The sequence below is a fragment of the Rattus norvegicus genome, chromosome 14 (assembly GCF_021556685.1).
Source record: "Rattus norvegicus strain SHRSP/BbbUtx chromosome 14, alternate assembly SHRSP_T2T, whole genome shotgun sequence".
Taxonomy (NCBI): Eukaryota; Metazoa; Chordata; class Mammalia; order Rodentia; family Muridae; genus Rattus; species Rattus norvegicus.
The window spans coordinates 108,206,603-108,230,129 of record NC_141547.1 but is presented as its reverse complement, the minus strand read 5'-3'; the positions used below and the strand labels follow the sequence as shown (position 1 = coordinate 108,230,129).

The window sequence follows — 23,527 nt, the reverse complement described above, 5'->3', positions numbered from 1 at the left end:
TGTATAGTCAGGAGAGATGTGCTTTTCTCTTTTGAGACAGGGTCTCACTATGTAGCTCAAGTTGGCCTTAAATACTTTGTCCTCCAGTTACTGGTGTGTACGGTCTGTCATACTTTGCTCAGTAGAGGGTGTGGGGAGAGCAAGAGCGCAAGAATGAATAGAATACCTGTGATTAAAGCAAGAGTTGGTTGCTCATTTTTCCTGAGGCCAGTTAGTGTCTTTGCTGGCTTCTTCTTCACTTGACCAGACCATCAGACACTTAAAATTCACCTTGCATGATGAGAAGTCCTCTACTCTGTCACACCTAGCTTGTGTTCTGTAGCTGAAAGTGGCCACTGGTTAAATGTCCTTGCTTTGAAGACATTATAGCTCAGGAATCGAGACCCAGCAGGTAGGGGTGTATGTGTGTGCTTGTGCGTGTGCATGCCTGCGTGCATGTGTACATGTCTGTGTGTCTGTGTGGTTACCTGGGCTGAGGTATTTCCTAGGAACTATTGCTCTGTCCAGCATTTCAGTTCTGCTCTCCAGGCAACTTCAAGGTTCATTTGTATCTCCATGGCGAAAGGGGGGTAGTAGGGACTTGCTGAGGTGGGAGGGAATGACTCCAACCTCCCTGCCTCCCTACCCCCCCTGAAAGAACACCCTGCCAGGAATCCTTTCCATGTCCTCTTCTGTTTATAAAGGAAATCAGACTAGCTCCAGGAAGTATTTGTTCTTTCCCACACCAGATTCTTGGCAATAACCCCTGCTGTTGTACTTATTCTGTAGTCTCACATCCCAACGTGCTAAGAGCACGTGTCTGCCTTATTTAGGACCTGGGAGGGACAGCCCGCCCTACTCTTCGCTCTCAAACAGCCTTAAGTTTATGCAAGGAAGGAGAATTAGTCCATGACTACACTGATTCTCAGAGTTCTGGCATGACTAAGTGACTAATGGACAATTAGATTTGTATTTTCAGACCCTAAAGTTGGTTCACTCCATAATTCTCCCTCCTTTGCAATCTGATGGAGGATGGATCTGGAGTAGAGGTTGGTGAGATTTGGTACAAGGAGTGTCAGACAAGGAGAAACAGGAAAAACCCTTCCAAAAATATAAATAAATGAGTAAACAGTGTGAGTTGTGAAAGAGAGTTGTGAAGTTGCTTCAAGGAGGGTGAGTGAAAACTGGCATTTCCTTAGACACTTGACATTTCCAAGTCCCATTAACCCGATTGCCGTCCTTGCTCCTATTGGATGGCAATTGAGACTGTCTTGTCAGTGACACAGGGCAGAAATGTGTGTTGCCATGGGAATAGCCCCATGCCACCCTAGAAATCTGATAATAGTTAGTGGGAGCTCCTTTCCTCGGCAGAGCTAGCAGCTCTTGAGGGGCAGCTTGAGAGGTTGTTCATTACAGATCCTGTTCCTCCATGTTCAGTTTTTGTCATTACCCTTTCTTACAACTTTTGAGAACATGAAGCATAATGATATATAAATAGCTTTTAAAACTACATATCAAATGAGAACGGAGTTCTTTCCTTCCATTCACATGGAAATGCATACCACTCTTTCTTATATTCTGTACTCTTATGTAACATAAAGATAACAGCTACACACTAGCCAGCTGGGTAAATTGAGCTCAGCAATAAAAGGATGAGAATGCTAGCTGTTCTCAGTCATGGCTCTGGTGAGGCTTGGACATGATTAGCCATCAGCCACCAAGGAGAGAGATGCACATGTCATAGCACCCAGCAGACAGCCACTGAAGAGTTTCCTGTTGGAATCCATGTAGTTAGGAGAGACCGTTGTTACCGCTTGAGAACAGTTTGTTTCGTGAATGTGTCTGAGTACCATACTACACCTAAAACATTTGAGAAGACCTCTCTGAAGCAAATAGAACACGAGCTACAAGAATTGGCCTACTGGGATTTAGGAGAGTTGGTGGGTTGGTTGGTGGTAGATACTGGACCTGAGACTTTGAATGATAAGCAAGTGCTGCACTACTCAGCTGTGTACGCAGCCAGCTTTACTATGGTTACTTTGAGACAGAGTCTCAAATTAGTTGTTTATGCCAGCCTTGAACTTAGGATCCTTTTGCCTCAATTTCTAAAGTAGCTGGGATTTCAGTCTTGTGCCACCAGGCCTTATAGACTTTAGTACTGACTTTAATCTTAGGTCGCACCACCAGAGTATTATTAACCTTTACACTGACTCCATCTTCATTCGTGCTGCGGCATTGTCTACCTCTGTGGGGAGCAGCAGTAGCACTCAGACTCTGTGACCAAATGAATGCACACAAATTTTAGTTTGGGTTTGGGCACAAGCCATGACAGGCGTGTATGATTCAGGGTAGTTCCTCTGCCCTTCTGGATAAAGTGTCTTCACCTCTCTTCTCTGGTTTCTAGCCTAAACCCACTAAGGGACGGATGCGCATCCACTGTCTGGAGAATGTCGACAAGGCTCTTCAGTTCCTGAAGGAGCAGAGAGTCCATCTCGAGAACATGGGCTCCCATGATATTGTGGATGGAAACCACCGGCTGACCCTCGGCCTCATCTGGACCATTATCCTGCGCTTCCAGGTAAGGCGCTTGGCCTAAGGCGTGTAACCAGCTTTCCACAGTGGAGCGCTTTGCTCCACAGGGGCCAGACTGATGCCACCCTGGAGGAATGCAGAGTTACCATGTTCTTCTGAATTTCACTGCCCCTGACTGACATAAATGGCTTTCCTGTCAGGGGACTTGGCGACATGGGTTCCTAAGGTGTATCTCTGAACATCTGATCTCTGCCCTTTGGCTAGTCCTGGGTACTCCTAGATTTGGCCAAATTGTGACCCATAGGATAGGGGCTCCGTTTTCACCTTCTCATCCTCCTTTGAGTGCAAAGGAGCAGTTTTCAGGAAGAAAGGGACAAAAGGCCTTTCACGAGTTTGAATTGGTGACTATGTGATGGAATATCTCTGTATAGAAGCATGTATGAGAAGGTCTCTCACCCCGTGCAACTCCCTCGAGCTTTGTGTGGGACGCAGTTTAGGCTGCCTTGGGTGTTCTGATGCTCTGGGGCGAGGAGGCCCAGGAGAAGCACTCACTCCGTTTAGTCCTGGCTCATGATCCAGGTGTCTGCTTTGGGTTCTTGCTGCCCTGGTGTCGGGTTACTCCTGTTTCTCTTCACACAAGGGAGAGAAATGAAAACCAAAAACCAAATTTTAACTGCCTTAGTTTTCCTGTCCAAACTCTGCAACCAGCCTGTGATTAGTGCTTTTCTCTCTTTGTTGCCTTTCTAAGATTAGGCTTCCAGGAAGCAGTGTTCTGGACCTCTCTGAGTAGAGAGGGATCATTACAAAGGGAGACAACCCATACTCGTCATCTGTCTTCAAGGCTGCCATTGAGAAAGCGTCTTAATAATTCAGATTCCCAGGGCCCAGTTCCAAAGAGTCCCAGTAGGCTAAGTGGGGAATTACTGTTGAAGATGGCGTCTATTGCCTTAGCCTACATTGACGGGAACATGGAAGGCCCCGGTGACAGAGGATGAGTGTCATGTCAGGGAGCTGGCATACACAGTCTTTATTCAGACTTCTCAGAGAGAACTGAGTTGAATAAACATGACTGCCGATTTTCCTTTTCTTCACTTCAACCCTGCCAATACTTACTTTTTCCTCTTGAATCCAGAAGCAAAGCTCCTAGCTTTAGTGCATGGCCTGGAGTGTTGGTAGCTGGCATTGTGCGGTTTCTTTCACTACATTTATTTTATTGAATCATTACTTGGTAGTCCCACCACTTTTCCTAAATTAGTTAAAGGGGGCAAAACCACAGATTACGGTTAGAAACATTTATCTACAGTCATATAACCGATAGGTGTGTCTTAACATTCCTGTAGTCCTAGCATTTGGGTGACAGAGGCAGGAGGATCGGAGTTACTCATTCAAGGTAGTTTTCCAGTGCATAATTTGAAGCCAGCTTGTACTATATGAGATCTTATCTCAAAACAACAGCAGCAAGATGAGAACAACCAGCCAACCACAGTGGTGCTGTGAGGTAACCACTGTTGCCTTTGCTGAGATGGAGAAGCTGAGGTGCTTAGGTGGGAAAGCCCTTAGGAGACCCCTTCAGGGGCTGGCAGGCCCTCCCATGTGGTGGAAGGAAGAAACTAACTTCCACATGTTGTCTTTTGACCTCTTCCATATGTATTCTGTGACATGCACACGCTGTTACATGCAGATACACAGTACAGAGAGAGGAGGCAGGGGAAGAACACAGTCTGACCAAGAGAAGGAGGGAAGGAAAAAAAAGAACTCATTTAGTTTGACCCTGGTGCCATTAGACCAGGCTTTATGTCTGTCTCAGTTAAGGTTTTACTGCTGTGAACAGACACCATGACCAAGGCTACTCTTATAAAGCCAATACTTAATTAGAACTGGCTTACAGGTTTAGAGGTTCAGTCTATTATCATCAAGACAACATCCAGGCAGGCATAGTGCAGGAGGAACTAAGAGTTCTACATCTTCATCTGAAGGCTGCTAGCAGAATACTGGCTTTCAGGCTGCTAGGATGAGGGTCTTAAAGCCCACACCCACAGTGACACACTTACTCCAACAAGGCCATACCTCCCAGTAGTGCCACTCCCAGGGCCAAGCATATACAAACCATCACAATGTCTAATGTTGAACTTGTGAACGTACAAAATAGAGAGTGTGGAAGCATAGCATTTAACAGATTCTCTCAATCTTACAGGAAATGATACATACATTGCCCTCAGCAAAACACTTCTCAAGTTTCTGTGGGAAGCCACCCACTAGCTTGTAGTTTCAAAGATGGGCCCCAGGGCAGGGGTGGGGTGGTGGTGGTAGGGGGTGGGGGACAATGCATGGCCTCTTAATAGGTGCTAGGGAGGCATTCATGGAACCAGACATCTTTCTGGTTTTGGATGGAGGATAGGAAACCTAGATCTGGAGGATCTGAGGTGAACCTGACAGTTCTTACTGACATGTACAGCAGAGAGTGTGCAGGACAAGACTTTGATCTGTTTCATATAAATGAAGACCTGTTTTTCAATGGCTCTCAGGCAGATAGATCTCTTGGGTCTTTGCCTAATATTTCTTTTTAAACCTTAGATCCAGGATATCAGTGTGGAGACTGAAGATAACAAAGAGAAAAAGTCTGCTAAGGATGCATTGCTGCTGTGGTGCCAGATGAAGACAGCTGGGTGAGTGTGCAGCGAAGGACATGAGGCATCCCAGGACTAAACACAAGGGGCAGTGCGCTTCTGCCAGGCTTGAGTTCCCGGTCAGCATCGCCGGGAAGGTGCTGACAAGTGTCTTTTCATAGCTCCCACTGAGATGTCTTGTTACCACATAAACAGTTGATCAGTGACATTTCAGAGCTGGCTGTCAGAATGGAAAGAGTTGTGATTTATCCTTTGAACCTATCTTATTTCCTTAATCAGCTGCATTCTCTTTATCAGGGAAGCGCCACAGACCATTAGATCTCAAATTACAAAATTATGGGAACATTTCTAAGAATCAAACCCACATACTTTTTTAAATGCATTTGGGAGTTTTCTTCTTTTAATTCCTGGCACTTGGGGAGCTTTATACAGCAAACTTAGAAGCAGTTACAATGTAAACCTATCTTGGTTTTCCTTGTATTCTTTCACTGAAACCCAATTGGAGAGACTGTTACACAACTGCAACTTATTGTTGCTTATTGACATTGTGTGAATTCAGCTAATACTAAGCATGTTATGTGGGGCTGGCACGATGATGGCCCAGAAGTTTGCAGCACTCGCTGCTGCTTTCCTGGAAGACCCTGGCTCTGTGTTCAGCACCCAATGCTGGTGGCTCACAACTGCTGGAACTCCTGTTCCCTCAGGATTCTGTGGGCCTCTTTGTGCACATGATGCTCATAAACTCACACAAAAACACACATATACATAAATAAATCCTGTAAAATGCTGATGAAATTATTTCAGAGTCCTTGGTTCTTAATGACAACCAGTTCTTTATCAGCTTAATTAGTGAGTTACTCTTTTTTTTTTTTTTTTTTGAAATTTTTTTCCATCTTTATTAAATTGGGTATTTCTTATTTACATTTCAAATGTTATTCCCTTTCCTGGTTTCTAACTCCTCTCCCTCCCCTTCTATATGGTGTTCCCCTCCCCATCCTCCCCCCATTACCACCCTCCCCCCAACAGTCCCATTCACTGGGTGTTCAGTCTTAGCAGGACCAAGGGCTTCCCCTTCCACTGGTGCTCTTACTAGGCTATTCATTGCTACCTATGAGGTTGGAGCCCAGGGTCAGTCCATGTATATAGTCTTTAGGTAGTGGCTTAGTCCCTCGAAGCTCTGGTAGTGAGGTACTCTTAAGACTACCTTACCTTGGGCTGGTGAGATGGCTCAGCAGGTTACTTGGCATCTGATGGTCTGAGTTAGATCCTAGGACCCAGATGGTGGAAGGAGAGAACACATTCCCACAGGTATCCTCTTGATACCCATAAAGCATAACCCAGTCAGATAGATGAATGTAAAATATTTAAAAAAAAAAAAACCTCCCTTAGTCGTGGGTTTAAGCAATGAATGGTAAACATGGAAACTATAGAGAGCTTAGAGTCCTGCAGCTCTTAACAACTATAATGCTGTGACCTTTAATGCAGTTCCTCATGCTGTGGTGGCTTCCAACTATAAAATAATTTTTGTTGCAACATCATAACTGTAATTTTAGTACTGTTGTGAGTGATAATGTAAATATGTGATATGCAGGATATCTGATAGGCAGTTTTCAAAGGGGTTGTGACCCATAGGTTGAGAATCACTGTTGTAGTCTATGAAGCAGATGACAACATGTCTGAGCCTTTGTGCAGCCACAGATACAAAGTTATTAGTGATTAATGTGGTATAAAACAGCCGACTCATTAGAGGCCAGTTTGAAACAGAAAAGTTTTCTAGGGAATTTCTTCCTTTATAAATCATCTATTCAGTTGAGTACTATATGTAAGATAGAGTGTCACATAACCAGGTAGTCCTAGCCAGCTTTGTCTCAGTTGCATATGAATTCAGATCCCAGTAGAATGAGCCCTGAAGCCCTGGCAGGTGGGATATCAAGCCACAAGAAGCAAAAGGCTGCTGTGTTATGGTCACTCTTTCCTGAGTACAGATACTGCTTTAAACTTTAGAACACAGCTCACATCTTACAGAATTGCATTACCAAGCAGTCGTAAAGAAATAAAGCTATTTTATTTTTATTTCACAGCAACCTGATTTTAAGGGAACATATGCTCAGATATAATTGTCATTATTGAGCTATGACCTTGAGTTTACAGTGAACACAGGCTTTTTTATTTTTTTAAAGCATTTAGCAAAGGCATAAGCTTTTATTGGTAATTCTTTTGTTTTGCTTTTGTGCACTGTCTTTGACAGGTACCCTAATGTCAACATTCACAATTTCACCACTAGCTGGAGGGATGGCATGGCCTTCAATGCACTGATACACAAACACCGGTAAGTCTGAAGAAATCGTGGTAAAGGTAGAAAGATATTATAGTACCATTTTCTGTGGCACATCTGGATGACTTGTGGTATCTCCTACCTGTGGGTTAGATATTGTGCCATAGTGGAAATTCCTGCATTCATATTCATTGTTTGGTGATTATATAATACTGTATAATTTTTCTCCACTAAGTGATTATTTTAACATTTCTGGGGCATTATCATGTCTCATTAGACACTTGGTTTGTTTCCAAGGCATAATGTTTTTTATGTTCCACTGTCATTTTGTATAGGCCTGACCTGATAGATTTTGATAAACTGAAGAAATCGAATGCACACTACAATCTGCAGAATGCATTTAACCTGGCAGAGCAGCACCTTGGCCTTACTAAACTGTTAGACCCTGAAGGTAAGGATCCGGGATGCGAAAGGTGGGGCTTGAACATCTCTAGCATCAAAAGGTTGATGTAAAGTCTTCTTTGTGTTGCTGCTCTGTGTGTGCAGCATGCCTTGAGAATTGAAAGAAGAGGTAGAAGGATAATTTAAAATTCCAGTTATGGCAACAGTTGAGGGTTTGTAGAATGAGTTACATTTCCGGAGGCTTTGAAGATGGGTGTGAGAGAGTGGGCATGGAGCCAGAAAAGCAGGCATTTGAGGATTGAGGGACTCTGTGGGAATGGTGTAGAGAACATCCCTAGGAAGAGGGCGGCCTCCCTCCATGGGCTGAAAGCAAACCTTTCAAGGCTGTTTAGCAGGCAGTGGGGTATCATTGGAGGTTCTCAGGACCTGTGCTCAGTGAGAAAGCCTAGCATAAGCACTCAGTGAGTGCTTGTTCATTGATGTTCATGAGAACGTGTGCTGAGGGTAGGTGGAGATTGAGAAAAGGGGCTTAAAGAAGAGAATGTGTGAGAGGATGAGACAGAGGCACAGTTTTCTTTTATGATAGACTGTATCTCATCTGTGTGGAACTGATTGCCAGGATCTGGGTCCCTGCAGTAGCCAAAGCTTGTCTTCAAATGACCAAGTTCCTGTCTTGGGCCAACCTATAAAAACCCTCATTTCTAGGTCCCATTACAATGTGAGATTTCAGAAGAACTTTTTCTCATTTTGAGAAATATTTAAATTATAAAGGGATTATTTAGCTTGTAATGCTAGAGGCTTAGAGATCCCCTCAGCTGTAGGCAAATGTTAAAGACAAAAATGTGTGTGTGGAAGTTTGAAGTTCTTATAAATCTAGAAGAGAAAGTTGATCTCTCCAAGGGCATGCTGAGGTCATGTGGTTGCTAAGCTGGTTTCTTGCTGTTCTTCAGTGCGTAAAACTATAGGAAGCCAAGGTAAAATTATCTTACACTAACCCATTAAGTGATTTCTTGATATAAAAAGAATGCTAAAATTCCTTGAGCTATGATCAATCTTCATATTTAATTAACTTCTTCCTTGCTGTGAGCAGTTTTCCTAAGGTCTAGTCCTTTTTATTTTTACAGCAAACCTCTTTCCCCTTTTCCTAACACTTAGACTTTTTATTAACACCATTCATTAATATTTCTGATCTTTAGTTAGTGTAAAAGGGAGACTGATTATTTCTCAGATCACAAGACTGGAGCTAAAAATAGAATTTAATATCTTGTTTCCTATGATCTTGACCTTGATCAAAGTGTTCCAAAGGGTGTCAGTTAAGATGTATTCATAGATTAACTTGGAAATTTTTGCTTTCTATTACTTCAGGTATATCAATATTTTGTGTTTGCTAAATTAGATGCAGCACCTCTCTCTCTCTCTCTCTCTCTCTCTCTCTCTCTCTCTGTGTGTGTGTCTCTGTCTCTCTCTGTCTCTGTCTCTCTCTCTCTCTCTCTCTCTCTCTCTCTCTCTCTCTCTCTCTCTCTCTCTGTGTGTCTCTCTTTCCCTCCTTCCCTCCCTCCCTCTTCTCAAACCCCTCCAATGGACATTGGTGGGGAACAGGAGACCCAGGACTGTACACTAGCAAAGCTACTGCAGTTTGGCTCTTGGTCCCATTGGTAACAAGTGGAGCTGGAGTATTCCAGCCTGTGCCCTAGAGTTTTCATGTTTAAAATTAAAGGAACTGTTTTCCTCCACCCTGAACTATTTACAGACTAGAAGTAAGATTGTGTGTGGAATGTGTATTGAAAAAAGAACCTGACAGATAGGAAAGTTCTGTGTGTGTTATTTTTAATCTGTCCCAGGTTGAGTGTTTTCTCTGAACATTTCTACTCCCAAGAATGTGTCATTTTCATTTATTTGCTTCACTGAATACATGTTGACCTCATCCACTTAGAGGAATTCAGAAGGTGGAGTGATATAAGTAAGAAGCCTATGAGAGATTCTTAACCCTTTAGGATTAAGGCTTTTAAGCAAAAACATATGAGTAAATAATATCTTTCAGAAAGCAGATTGTGTATCCATGTACACAGAGTCCCAAGGCAGGAAGAAGACAGTAATCTAGCTATGAGAATGAGAAATACCTGTATTGGGGTTGTAGCTGTTGAGCTGCTCCTTTTGAGCCGGTAGTAAATGTGGCTGGGAGAAGGCCCTCTCAGGGAAAGGCTGGTTGTAAGGAGTGCAGGAGTATTAGAAGCACAGAGTATGTATGAAAAATGGAGAAGCATATTCTCTTGTGGAATTAGAAACATCTAGAATAATACTTGGCACTTAGAAAAAGCCTGATAAACATTTGAAGAGAGGAAGGGAAAAGTGAGGAGACGCTACATCAAGATAAAAAAGAACTAAAGGGACTGTGCTGTGCTCACATTAAAGGGCATTTTTTGTTAGTGTTTCTGGAGGTTCAGCCTGGGTTGAGTGAGTGGTGTGACAGAGAAGCCCAGTGAGGAAGCTGTTGTTTCTAGTTTGTTTATGTGAACAGGAGGGCCTGAGCTATGTGTGACATTAAAATCTGTCACTACCTGGATTCAGGTAAAAGGAGACAAAGTTGTCCAGAGATGAGTGTGCCACGGGCTAAAATGTGGTGTCTGACCACAACCCAGTTTGGTGTTAGGGTTTGAAAGTAAGGTGAGGAAATAAATATGCCTTCTGCAGAAGGCGTTTGTCAATGTTGATGAGCTAAGTGAGTCTGTAGTGTGCTGTCTTCAAAGACTGAGAAGTTGCTGGATGGTTAAGTGATGCTGGACTGGACAGGTGTTGTAGCTGCTTTTGCTGCCTGGGCAGCGGCATGATGGTAGAGCTCTGAGTGAAGCCCTCTGGTTACAGATATCAGCGTGGACCACCCTGATGAGAAGTCCATCATCACGTATGTGGTCACTTACTACCACTACTTCTCCAAGATGAAGGCCTTGGCTGTCGAAGGAAAGCGCATTGGGAAGGTGAGTTTCTTACACACGTCAGAACGCACCTCCTGCACTGCTTCTGAGCCCTTGTTCTTCTTTGGACTCCACTTTGCCAGTAGCAAACAGTACTTAATAGTAGTAGACTATGCCTTCCCAGAGGTAATGAGAAGCAGAGTGATGGAGGGAATCTCTGGAAAGGAACTGAGGAGGGATTTCAGGATAAACCTCCTACCATCCTTCACAGGAAATCCACGGTTAAAAACCTTAACTAAATTGGCTTCACCTTAGTCAGGATATCCTACTGACCATGATTTAAAAAGCCTTGGTCTTAGGTCTTTTTTGTCTAATGTAGGCAGAGTTCACTCTCTCATTTTTGTTTGTCTGTTTTGTTACCCGTCCCCCTGCACCCCAATCCAGAGGTCTCTTTGCTTTTGTAGGAATTACAGAAATCATCATAGTCTCCTTGGAGTTTGGGTGGCTTCAGAACCACTTCCAGTTGAGTTAGGATGCCACTGCTCACAGTTGATAGGCCTAGACTGCATGCCTTTTTGCAGGTTAAAATGCTTCTGTCAAGGAATCACAGGAAAGCTGGCTATTAAGTGTGTGTGTCACATGGAAATGTTTGCATGTGTTCCTTTGCTGGTGACACCTGGTATTGGTTTTCTCACCCTTCATTTCAGGTGCTTGATAATGCTATAGAAACAGAGAAAATGATTGAGAAGTATGAGTCGCTTGCTTCTGACCTTCTGGAGTGGATTGAACAAACCATCATCATTCTAAACAACCGCAAATTTGCTAATTCACTGGTTGGGGTCCAGCAGCAGCTTCAGGCATTCAACACGTACCGCACAGTGGAGAAACCACCTAAGTAAGAAGCAGAGTGTAGTGTATTGTCATTAGTGTGGGAGTAGACATGCAGCAGCCCAAGACCCCTGTTCCTGACATCTGTGATTTCCTCTGTTAACTCAGTGTCCCTCCTAGTAGCCTGTTTTCCTCCTTGCCTGATTCATAGTTGCTGATACTTATTAGTACATCATGTTTCCTTTGATCTTTATCTAGTAGACTGTACCACTGACACTCAGGGTATGTGTGAAGCAAAAGAATGATACAAGGCCTCAGTTCTTTCTCAAAACCCTTGCGTGTGATGCTTTGTACATTTTAGAAAAGCAACGCAGTGAAGCCAGGTGTGGTAGCACACACCCGTGATTCCTACACTTGGGGCATTACTAAAGGAAGATCCTGAGTTCAAGGTTATTTGGGACTACATAGCAGGATCATGTCTCAGAGGAAAAGAAAGAAAAGTTAGGGTATATATTGATACACAGTGTATGTTATAAAACCCTGAACAGATCTGATAAAATGTCCTGTAATCGAGCATGTGCTGACATTAATATTGTATTAGGTAAAGACAGTTAATCATTGCCTATCAGTCGAGATCAAGTTCTGCTACCTAAAAAAAGTTTTTTTTTTCTTTTCTTCAAATGTATGTGATGTATGCACCTATATATGTTTGGAAATGTACAGCTGTGTGCATGCTCAGATGCCAGAGGAGGGTGTCTGGTATCCTTATTCTCTTGAGACAGGCTCTCTCAACACAGCCGAAGCAACACTGGCAGTGATCCTCCCGTCGCCAGCAGCAGAGTTGGGCCAGCTTTAGTGCTGGTGCCAGAGATCTAACTCTACTCCTTACACTTGCACAGGAGAATGCTCTGGCATGGTAAACCAGCTCTCCAACCCCTGCATATAATCATTTAGTTTAGTATTTTAATATAATTATTAAGTAAGGATTATGGACTTTATTTCTTATTTACTATACTTCCAAAGTAAGTCTTTTTATTTCTTGTGAAAATTCAGTTGCAAATTCTTTGGTGAGGGAGGTCTTTGAAACCCACTGAAAACTTAGGTTTAGTCACTTGCTGACTTATTCATCCACCTCTCTGAAGTAAGCTCATTGTCCAGGGCAGTGGTTCTCACCCTTCCTAATGCTGAGACCCTTGAATACAAGTCCTCATGTTCTGGGGACCCCCCCCCCAGCCATAAAACTATTTTCATGTCTACTTCGTAACTTTAATTTTACTACTCTTATAAATCATAATATAAATATCTAATATACATGATATCTGATATGCGACCCCTGTGAAAGGCTTTCTTAGCCCCCAAGAGGGTTTCGACTCACAGGTTGAGAACCACTGGTCTAGGGCATAAGGTTTAAACCTTGGTTGAGGTTGCTAGTAAGATGCTTTGTTCCCTCAAACATCAATCCTAGCAGCAACAAGCAGCCACAAAGCAATGCTGCAGTGCACAGGTCCGCAAAGACCCATTGACCAGCCTGCCGCTGTCCCAGTGTACAGATTCCACAGAAAAGGATTTTAAAATTTCGTGACTATATAAAGTACATTTTTCTCTGATAAATGAACTTTTAGTCTTGAAGGAAAAAGGCACGGTACTGATTACAGCTGGTTTTTCTCCACTCAGGTTTACTGAGAAGGGGAATTTGGAGGTGCTGCTTTTCACAATTCAGAGCAAGATGAGAGCTAATAATCAGAAGGTCTACATGCCCCGAGAAGGGAAGCTCATCTCTGATATCAACAAGGTGAAGCTGACCCATGTGTTCATGTGTTGGTCCCTATCCAGCAGGCTTGGGGTTCTCTCTGCTCTGATTATTTAGGAGGGCAGGATAATACCAGAGTCACTCCCAGAATCCCTCTGTAGATGACATGAGTGGCAGAAGGTCCAGCAAAGAGTTGTAATAATAGGTCAGTCCACTGGAGCTCTGCATGCAGTGTTAAGACTTCGTTAACAGCCTTGGCTCACGGTTTACCTTGTTACCCAGATACTCAGTTTTAATCCTCATCTGTGTGAAGCACTCAATTCAGATGTCTTCCTGTTGCATAGAAAGAAACTGGAAATCTGATTCCACATGCTTGGAATGTCTGCAGGTTGTGGACATAGCCGTTGTTTCTCTCCATCTGAGAAGTTGTTAGACAGGCTGTTTCCATTGTTGTGCCTCGTACGCCTGCAAGTACAGACTTGTACTGTGGCTATTATTTCCAAATACAAACTAGAAAAAAAATGTAGAACTGTTCATTTGTATCCTTTGATACATTTGCATCCTTTGAGCGTCCAGTGATTGGCATTTTTTAAAAAACATTAAGTAAGACATTTTCCGGAGATTTTGAAAGAAAAATTCAGGCATGTGAATTTTTTAAAATATGGCTCTGGGTGGAGTGAATGAGAGATTCCTAATATATTTGCCCTGAGGAAAGTCAGTTTATTTCTTTTATGTGATGAGAGCTACTTAGAAGATATTGTGTTGCCCCTTAACCAGAAAGTGTTTGTTTCCAAGTTTATAGCAGGATCTTTGAGCTTTGACAAGAGGGTGTTCCCATGAGGCTATGCTGAGGGAGAAAAAGATCTTTTTCTCAAGGGTGGAAATGGGATTTCCCTTTCAAGTCCTGTGATCCTTTGGACAAATACTAGCTGTTGCTGTAGTCAAGGACAGCTCCTTAAATGTTGCCGGAAACCATGTTTTGTTTTGTTTTGTTTTGTTTTTTGTTGTTTTTGGTTTTTTTTGTTTTTGTTTTTTTTAACTTCTGCAGGCCTGGGAAAGACTGGAAAAAGCAGAACATGAGAGAGAACTGGCTCTGCGGAATGAGCTCATACGGCAGGAAAAACTGGAACAACTTGCCCGCAGATTCGATCGCAAGGCAGCTATGAGAGAGACATGGCTGAGCGAAAACCAGCGTCTTGTCTCTCAGGTTCTGTCTAAATTACTAATGCAAGGTTTTCTGAGGTAGCCAAGAAGCACTAGCCCTCCCCAAGAGGCCTTGGAGCTCAGGATAGCACTTAATATCCAGTATTGTGAAGTTGCTGACCAGCCAGTCACTTCCCTTTGCACAAAGAGGATGTTTAAAATTTCTGATAAACTTTCTTGTCTGTTTGTCTAACTTGTCATAGACTTGGAAGGAGCTCCAGCAGTTTGTTCAGAGCCTGTCACTATGAATCATTCACATTCCTGTAAGCTTTAAAAGTTCCCCTCATGCTTGTCCCTCAGCGTTTGACCAACCATCCTCAGGGCATGACACTGGTCATGAAATACAAGAGCCAACTTACTTTCCCTTGGCTTGACAAAGTCCTACCAACTTCAGTATCTTAAGTCAGGTGGTCGGTGCTCTGTAAAGTGAGAAGCTGCTTATATACTGTTAGGAACATATCTGAACTCAACCAGAAGTTTGTAAGGTCCTAGGGCAGTGAGAAACTAGTGGCATAGGAGACTCAAGAGGCAGAGTCAGCTTACGTACTATGTTACCCACCCCAGGCCTGCCATCTCCCCACCCCACCCCCGTTTAGGTGACTTATGTTTCTTTTTGTTCTCTGTCTCTGTAGGACAACTTTGGATTTGACCTTCCTGCAGTTGAGGCCGCCACCAAAAAACATGAGGCCATCGAGACTGACATTGCGGCGTATGAAGAGCGAGTGCAGGCTGTGGTGGCTGTGGCCAGGGAGCTTGAAGCAGAGAGCTATCATGACATCAAGCGCATCACAGCGAGGAAGGACAATGTCATCCGCCTCTGGGAGTACTTGCTGGAACTGCTCAGGGCCAGGAGGCAGCGTCTTGAGATGAACCTGGGACTGCAAAAGATATTCCAGGAAATGCTTTATATTATGGACTGGATGGATGAAATGAAGGTAACGTTTGACCAAAAGAAAGCAGGGAGGCCAGAGCTGATTCTGTCACACCTTTACTTTGTGGTGGCACTGGTCCCCTTTGTCTCCTGCATTCTTTTGCAAAGCCAGACTGAGACCACAGTGCTTTTAAGCTGCCTAGCTCATGACCTAATGAGATGAGTGGCATGGAAAAGTTGTGAAAAAGACCACTTTATATAGTCCAGATCTGTTGCCGTGATTTCGATCACTGTTAAGTGCATACCAACGTAGAGAATCATTGTGATTTTCCTTTTCATTGTTAGTATGTTTAGTGGTCTGAGTAGCGGTGATACTGTTCTAGGATCATGTATGCAGATGGGAGGGTGGTGGTAAGTGCAGGCCAGGAGCTAGGAAGCCAGAATTCAGATCTTGTTGCCGTATCACTTCCTCTTCTTCAAACCAACTTCTTCGTCTTTTTATGGAGCCAATACTAACGCTTGCCTTGTGGCTCTCGGAAGCTGGGGTTGTGCTAAGATATGTACAGGTTGCTGTGGGGCTGAATGGTAATGGCTGTGGTGCTGCTTTGTGCTTTCTCCTCTATCCCTGGCACTTCTGAGCCTAAAGTCAGCCATTGTGTCACAGCCCTGTGCCTGCTGGTTTCTTTTGTTGCAGACCATAGGGCACCATCTTTATTGAGCAGTTTCTGAGCTTGAAGGGTTTTATCCCTAAGAACAGAAGAGAATAATGTTTAGACCATCCTCTTTTCTCTCAGAACACTGTGTTTCTTATGTAAGAGAACTCTGCCCCTGGATGTCAGTCTTTACCTGTTCCTTGCCTCTTGAGCTATGGTGACAGAGAGACAAGGTCAGCTGATGATTCAGTTTCTCTCTGCTATTGCCCCACATGTACAAATGCTACTAGGTTTGATCTTTGACCTCTTAAAATAGAAGTATTCATAAAGTATATCAAAGATGTGATTTTCACTTTATGAATCATAATATGCACTATAATTCAGGGTAACATAGTTTCCTGAGAATTGTCAAGAATGAAATAGAAATTTTATCTGAGAGTGTTGTGGATTGGTAGATGGGAGAAAAATTTGCAAGTTGAATGAAGAACAAGAAAATTTCAGTAAGTTCAAAATGATGATGTTTACCTGACCATGGTCTCCTTGTTGGCATACAAGTAGATGCCAAGATAAGTAGATTTTCCTATTGATTATATAATTAGCATAAAGGCTCTAAGGGACCCTCCCCCCTTTTATTCTGTGTTTTTTTAATGTGAATTTTATTTGCTTTTGCCAAGATACGTTATCCTTAGTTCATTGTGTCTCTCCTGATCTAGGCCTCACGTTTGTTGTGTTCTGACTTACTTGGATGGTCTTGCCCAAGTTGGCTAGTGACAGATCAGAGGAAAGGTCGGCCAGGATGCTAAATCTGCTCGTCCAAAGACGCTGACACACTGGAGTCAGTTGTATTCACGGGTGTCCTTTCTGTCCCATTTGTGCACAGGTGCTATTGCTGTCTCAGGACTATGGCAAACACTTGCTCGGTGTTGAAGACTTGTTACAGAAGCATGCCCTGGTTGAAGCAGACATTGCAATTCAAGCAGAACGTGTGAGAGGTGTGAATGCCTCTGCCCAGAAGTTCGCAACAGATGGGGAAGGTAAGAATGGACTGCTCTAGGCGTTATCACCTCAACAACGGAAATATATCTTCATGAACTACAAACATGGTGTGTGGTGATGGGACCTGTAAGTTACTGCACCATTTCAGGTTTCTGGGAGGACTGTTTGCCTCCAGGTCATAATGTGTCAGTGCAGTGTTTTGTTTTTAATATTTCAGCACTGTCTTTTTCTGAAATAGACACATATTTTCCTTAAATACTCAAATGCTTTCTGGTTTTGAGAGCTCTGGCATCTGGCAGTGAAAATGTTTGCAGCCCATGTTCACTGAAGATGTGTACTAGCAGCCTCCTGTGGTCGCTCTGGCAGCTCGCAGCTTTGACCCCTAGTCACATGCTGTTGAGGATGTCGAGAAGGACTGGGCCTTGCTTCTTAAGAACCAAGTAAAGCACAGCTGCTTGCTTCTATGTGGTACATGTGCTTTCTTGATTTGTAAGTGAGCTCTTTGTCTACAGTTGGGCCAAAAGAGCAGTGCCTTCTTCCTGCTCTAGTCAGGATGACACTGCTTAGAGTCAAGCTAGAACACGGAACATAGCTCACTGTCTGCAAATGAGCGGGAGACTATTGGAGACTCAACGTTCTTTCTTTGGTGTTAAAACAGGCTACAAGCCATGCGACCCCCAGGTAATCCGAGACCGTGTGGCCCACATGGAATTCTGCTATCAAGAACTCTGTCAGCTGGCAGCTGAGCGTAGGGCTCGCCTGGAAGAGTCTCGTCGCCTCTGGAAGTTCTTCTGGGAGATGGCGGAGGAGGAAGGCTGGATACGGGAGAAGGAGAAGATCCTGTCCTCTGATGACTATGGGAAAGACCTGACTAGTGTCATGCGCCTGCTGAGCAAGCACAGGGCTTTTGAGGATGAGATGAGTGGCCGTAGTGGCCATTTTGAGCAGGCCATTAAAGAAGGTGAAGACATGATTGCAGAGGAACACTTTGGATCAGAAAAGATCCGTGAGAGAATCAGTTACATTCGAGAGCAGTGGGCCAACCTGGAGCAGCTCTCAGCCATTAGGAAGAAGCGCCTAGAGGAGGCCTCATTGCTGCACCAGTTCCAGGCTGATGCTGATGACATCGACGCTTGGATGTTAGATATACTCAAGATTGTGTCCAGCAACGATGTGGGCCATGATGAGTATTCCACACAGTCTCTGGTCAAGAAGCATAAAGATGTGGCAGAAGAGATCTCCAACTACAGACCCACTATTGACACACTGCATGAGCAAGCCGGTGCTCTTCCTCAAGCACACGCAGAGTCTCCAGATGTGAAGGGCCGGCTGGCAGGAATTGAGGAGCGTTACAAGGAGGTGGCAGAGTTAACACGGCTAAGGAAGCAGGCACTGCAGGACACCCTGGCTCTGTACAAGATGTTCAGTGAGGCTGATGCCTGTGAGCTCTGGATCGACGAGAAGGAGCAGTGGCTCAACAACATGCAGATCCCAGAGAAGCTGGAGGACCTGGAAGTCATCCAGCACAGGTGAGTGTTTCTGCCTGGGTGCTGAGGCTATGGACTGAGACATAAGCCATTGAAGTTACTACCCTTTTGAATTGCTTTTCTCAGATTTGAGAGCCTAGAACCAGAAATGAACAACCAGGCTTCCCGGGTTGCTGTGGTGAACCAGATTGCACGGCAGCTGATGCACAGTGGCCATCCCAGCGAAAAGGAAATCAGAGCTCAGCAGGACAAACTCAACACGAGGTATGCATGGTATCAGCAGTGTGGCGAGGGTGAGGGCGAGGGCGAGGGTGAGGGCGAGGGTGAGGGTGCTTGCCCAGATTTGCTGTCAGGAGTTTTCCTGCACAGGTTCACTGGCCTTCTAGCATGGATGTCATGACACTGGCATCTGCTTTTCCAAGTATTCTCATCCGCAAAAAGCATCTTTTAGGGTGAGGTTACAGGACTTGAGTCAAAGTCACCCAGGACCTAACTTCTCCCCAAATTAAAATTAGAGCCTTGGTGACCTGTACCCCAGTATGGTGGGAGACAGACATCAAGATAGAACCTGTGTTGTCCCCTTAAGTTGAAGTCTAGAGTAGGGTTCTGTAATGAAGCTTGATTTGCTGAAGAAAACCTCAGTCTTTCTGTGGAGCAGACATATTTGAGTAGGTTGTTCAGAAGTGTCCCATCAGTCTTTGGTTTGGGGAAATATTCCTCCAGAACAGATCTGAGATGTGTATGATGAGTACAGGAGGCAGGAATTACTAGACCCTGTGGGACAGATGTGTCCTAACTGTAAACTACATTGCACTGAGCCATTTGATTGACATTTACTGGGTGACATGATTTAAAAACACACAAGTAAAAACAGCAAGTTGAAGAGTGATGGAAAAGAAAAAAATGAGGCAGTTTTGACTCTTGGTTCCTCATCTCAGGATCCACCACGCAGACCGTGTTCCTTCTCATGCTGCTGTCTCTGTTGGCAGGTGGAGTCAGTTCAGAGAACTGGTGGACAGGAAGAAGGATGCTCTTCTGTCCGCCCTGAGCATCCAGAACTACCACCTCGAGTGCAATGAAACCAAATCCTGGATCCGGGAGAAGACCAAGGTCATCGAGTCTACCCAAGACCTTGGCAATGACCTGGCAGGTGTCATGGCCCTGCAGCGCAAGCTGACCGGCATGGAACGAGACTTGGTAGCCATCGAGGCGAAGCTGAGTGACCTGCAGAAGGAAGCCGAGAAGCTTGAGTCCGAGCACCCTGACCAGGCTCAAGCCATCCTGTCTCGACTGGCTGAGATCAGTGACGTGTGGGAGGAGATGAAGACAACCCTGAAGAACCGAGAAGCCTCGCTGGGAGAGGCCAGCAAGCTGCAGCAGTTCCTGCGGGACTTGGATGACTTCCAGTCTTGGCTCTCCAGGACCCAGACTGCTATTGCCTCAGAGGACATGCCCAATACCCTGACTGAGGCAGAGAAGCTTCTCACACAGCATGAGAACATCAAAAACGAGATTGACAATTACGAGGAAGACTACCAGAAGATGCGGGACATGGGCGAGATGGTCACGCAGGGACAGACTGATGCCCAGTACATGTTTCTGCGGCAGCGGTTGCAGGCCTTGGACACAGGCTGGAACGAGCTCCACAAAATGTGGGAGAACAGGCAAAATCTCCTCTCCCAGTCCCATGCCTACCAGCAGTTCCTTAGGGACACGAAACAGGCTGAAGCTTTCCTTAATAACCAGGTAATGTCCACATAGCCTTGGCTTCCATCCTGTTGAAACAGGCCCTGGCTGATGTTGGAAACTTTTGGCTAAGCAGCAGGCTTAAGCCATGCCTATATGAAATTAGATGTATTATTGTGAAACAGACGGCCCTCGCCCCAACTCTTCATGGCATTGAAACCCCTCAAGATGTAAAGACCTAGAATTGAACATTTCTGAGGAATCTGTTTTGCCTTCCAAAGTATGGTTCTGTTGTAATTACCGGTGAGGTCTCTCTAACTCTTTTAGTTAGGCAACGTTCTGTGGGGTGCGGGCCCGATTTAAAGAATAGAGTGAGCAAGTTTTGGGGGATTTTTTGTTTAGGAACTTCACCCAAGGATACAAAGCAAAGATGGCAGTAGTAAAAGCAGCTGCAGATGGCCGCCAGTCAGTGTTACAGTCTCTCCTAAGAGGGACTGCAGAGGGACGGCTGCTGCTTCTGTGGACCTGAGAGGGCCCTTCTAGCCGACACACAACGCTTTGCTTATTGTGGGGAAACCTATTTATATCACATTTACCACTTAGGGAAGTGGAGAGACTGAAGGATTGTTCTCAGGGGTGTGCGCGTGCGTGTGTGTGTGCGCGCGCGTGTGTGTGTGTGTCTGCGTGCGTGCGTTCGTGTGTGTATGTGTGTGTGCGCGTTCGTGTGTGTGTGTGTGCGTGCATGTGTGTGTCTGTGTGCGTGCGTGCGTTCGTGTTTGTGTGCGTGCGTGTGTGTATGTGTGTGTATGTGTGCGTGTGTGTATGTGTGTGTGTGTGTGTTCCGTCAGATAAGTCACTTGTGGAGTAGAAGCACAGTGGAAAGCACCTGTAATTTCTTTGCTGACACGTAACGTCGTTCTGGATTTTTTCCTCTTTTAAAACAAGGAGTATGTTTTGGCTCATACTGAAATGCCCACCACCCTGGAAGGAGCTGAAGCAGCCATTAAGAAGCAGGAGGACTTCATGACCACCATGGATGCCAATGAGGAGAAGATCAATGCTGTTGTGGAGACTGGCCGGAGGCTGGTGAGCGATGGGAATATCAACTCCGACCGCATCCAGGAGAAGGTGGACTCTATTGATGACAGGTGAGGTGTTTTGAATGTCAGTGGGACAGTGTGCTTGGGCTGCCCAGTGAGCAGTATATGGGTGGTTATCAGAATTGTATCAGCCCACCCACCCAGCAAGTGAGGGACTCATACACGGCTCCCTGAGTGTGATTCTTGTGAAGCGTTTATAGATGTCCTCAAAGGAAGGCCTGGAAGCCCATGTGCTGAGCAGCCATCCTCCGTAAGCTGCACTCTTGCCGAGACGTCATGTGTCTCACCTGAGGGGACCTTGAAAGCCAGAGTTTTCTTAGCCCGGGCCATAGTCTCCTTCATCCTTGTGACACTCTTCAGGCACCTGTAGGAGAAAGGAAAGGAGGAAGGTGAGACTTCCTTGTCCTGAGCACTGACGAGCGCTATGGAGAAACAGCATCTGCCCTTCACTAGAACATGGGCCTGCCTGGTGCTGTCAGGCTCCACCTGCACTCCCCACAGTGATAGAAGAAGAAGACATGTTCTCCTAGTCTGGGGCATTCTCCAACACTGGACAGTTGGGCTTCACCTCCTCGTGCTCTTCCTGTCACCTAAAAGCTTGTGTCCCTAGTTTTTAAGGGTCTGTATGTTCTGTATCTGAGTCCTTCCCTGTACTGGTTAGAGTAGGAGGTCTGAGCAGTTTGTTGTTGAGCTGCACTGATGAGAGTCGGTTGTGGGCTGAGTCAGGTAGGCAGCCATTAGGCTCTGCTGTAACAGTTCCCTTGTGCCTGCAGTGTAGACAGAATTTAAGGTCTTCATTTGAGGCCGATATCATGGCTCTTATCTGTCTCTATGCAGTTCCAAAGAGCTGCTTATGGCCACAGTCTCCTGCTTTCCACATCTAAAAGGGTCTCCTGGGAATCCAACCTAAAATAAGACAAGTTACAGTTGCCGGATTTAGCAGTTCCAATTTTCTTGCACTTAAGTTGGAACTCGCATATATTCTAAGGGTGCATCTATAAGATAAAGTATAACTTTTACTATAATTTTGTGTGTGGCTTTTAAAAACAAAAAAATTTTTATCAAAATCATTAAGTGAATATGAGAACCAAAGACCCTCTAGTTCCTAATATTTAAGAAAAAAAAAAAGAATTCCTTGTTTTGTAATGTTGTCTCATTTTGTGAGTGTAGAGTGCCTTGTTTCTCCACTCGAGGTTCAGATACTGCTTTCCGTAAGGCAGAAGTGGCTCTTAGACGTGTGCATTTGGACAGACATGCCTCTGGCTTGCTACCTCCTGGGCTTGTTGATGTGTTTCCCTGTGCTGCAGCGGGGTAGTGCTGTTGGAAGCTGGTGGCTCTGGAGAGGTGGCTTCTGGACTTGAAGGCTTCCTTAGGATATCTCAGGGTTGTTTTTTGCATTTCAGGAAAGCATTTCTCTGTGTGTCCTTGGTTATCCTAGAACTTGCTCTGCAGATTAGTCTCTGCCATCCTCTGCTTTCTGAGATTTTCTCTGAGTCTACAGAACAAGTTCCAGGATAGCCATGGCTACACCGAGAAACCCTGTGTGGGGAAGGAGGCAAGTACTGCCACACCCAGCTAGGACTTCTCAGGTTTGAAAGGAAGAACATCTTTACTATGGCTAAACAAAAAATGGGAGGAGAGGGCTCCCATGTTGACTCTGCAGCCATCTGTTTTCTTAAGAGCTGATATAAACCAGATTCTAGTATCACTTCTTTCACTTCTTTATCCCTGAAGGCCTCTGGATTTAAAACCAAAGCTCAAGGATTTTTGTGGACAGAGCTGGGAGTTCCAGGGGCTGAAGAGACATACGATAAATAAATATCTAAACCTTCAGCTCTTTCTTGCGCAAAGGCACTTTGACAAAGCCTTCTTGTGGAATGTAAACTTACAGCATGTGCACGCTGAGAAAATGTGAGCGCAGGTGACCTCAGAGCTCCCCAAACCCTCCGTGGGGGTCTGAAAACGGGAGGGAGCCTCCTTCCTGTCCAAAAGGAAGACGCAGCAGTGTCCAGACACAGGGTAGTACAGCATGAACCTTTAACCAGCTTGATACAAAAATTCCTCTGATGCAGTCAGGGTCCTGACCACTGTGATAAATTGCCATGACCAAAAGCAACTTGGGAAGGAAATGGCTTATTTTCAGCTTACAGCTTGTTGTCCATCTCCAGAGAAGTTGGGGCAAGAAATCCAAGCAGGAACTGGAGCCAAGCCAGGGAGGGGTGCTGC

At 44.8% G+C, this 23,527-nt stretch overlaps 1 protein-coding gene across 8 annotated transcripts in view; it reads left to right on the top strand.

Annotated features, from left to right (window-relative positions):
* Sptbn1 (spectrin, beta, non-erythrocytic 1) overlaps positions 1 to 23,527 on the top strand; it is a 199,833-nt gene that overhangs the window by 140,123 nt on the left and 36,183 nt on the right. For all 8 annotated transcript variants that reach the window (XM_087583670.1, NM_001410274.1, XM_087583673.1 and 5 more), the window contains 14 exon segments: positions 2,384 to 2,557; positions 5,086 to 5,177; positions 7,387 to 7,467; positions 7,749 to 7,864; positions 10,678 to 10,790; positions 11,435 to 11,622; positions 13,230 to 13,347; positions 14,354 to 14,512; positions 15,141 to 15,443; positions 16,913 to 17,066; positions 17,687 to 18,557; positions 18,642 to 18,779; positions 19,505 to 20,261; positions 21,147 to 21,349. In XM_087583670.1, coding sequence (XP_087439796.1) covers positions 2,384 to 2,557; positions 5,086 to 5,177; positions 7,387 to 7,467; positions 7,749 to 7,864; positions 10,678 to 10,790; positions 11,435 to 11,622; positions 13,230 to 13,347; positions 14,354 to 14,512; positions 15,141 to 15,443; positions 16,913 to 17,066; positions 17,687 to 18,557; positions 18,642 to 18,779; positions 19,505 to 20,261; positions 21,147 to 21,349 — 3,467 coding nt within the window.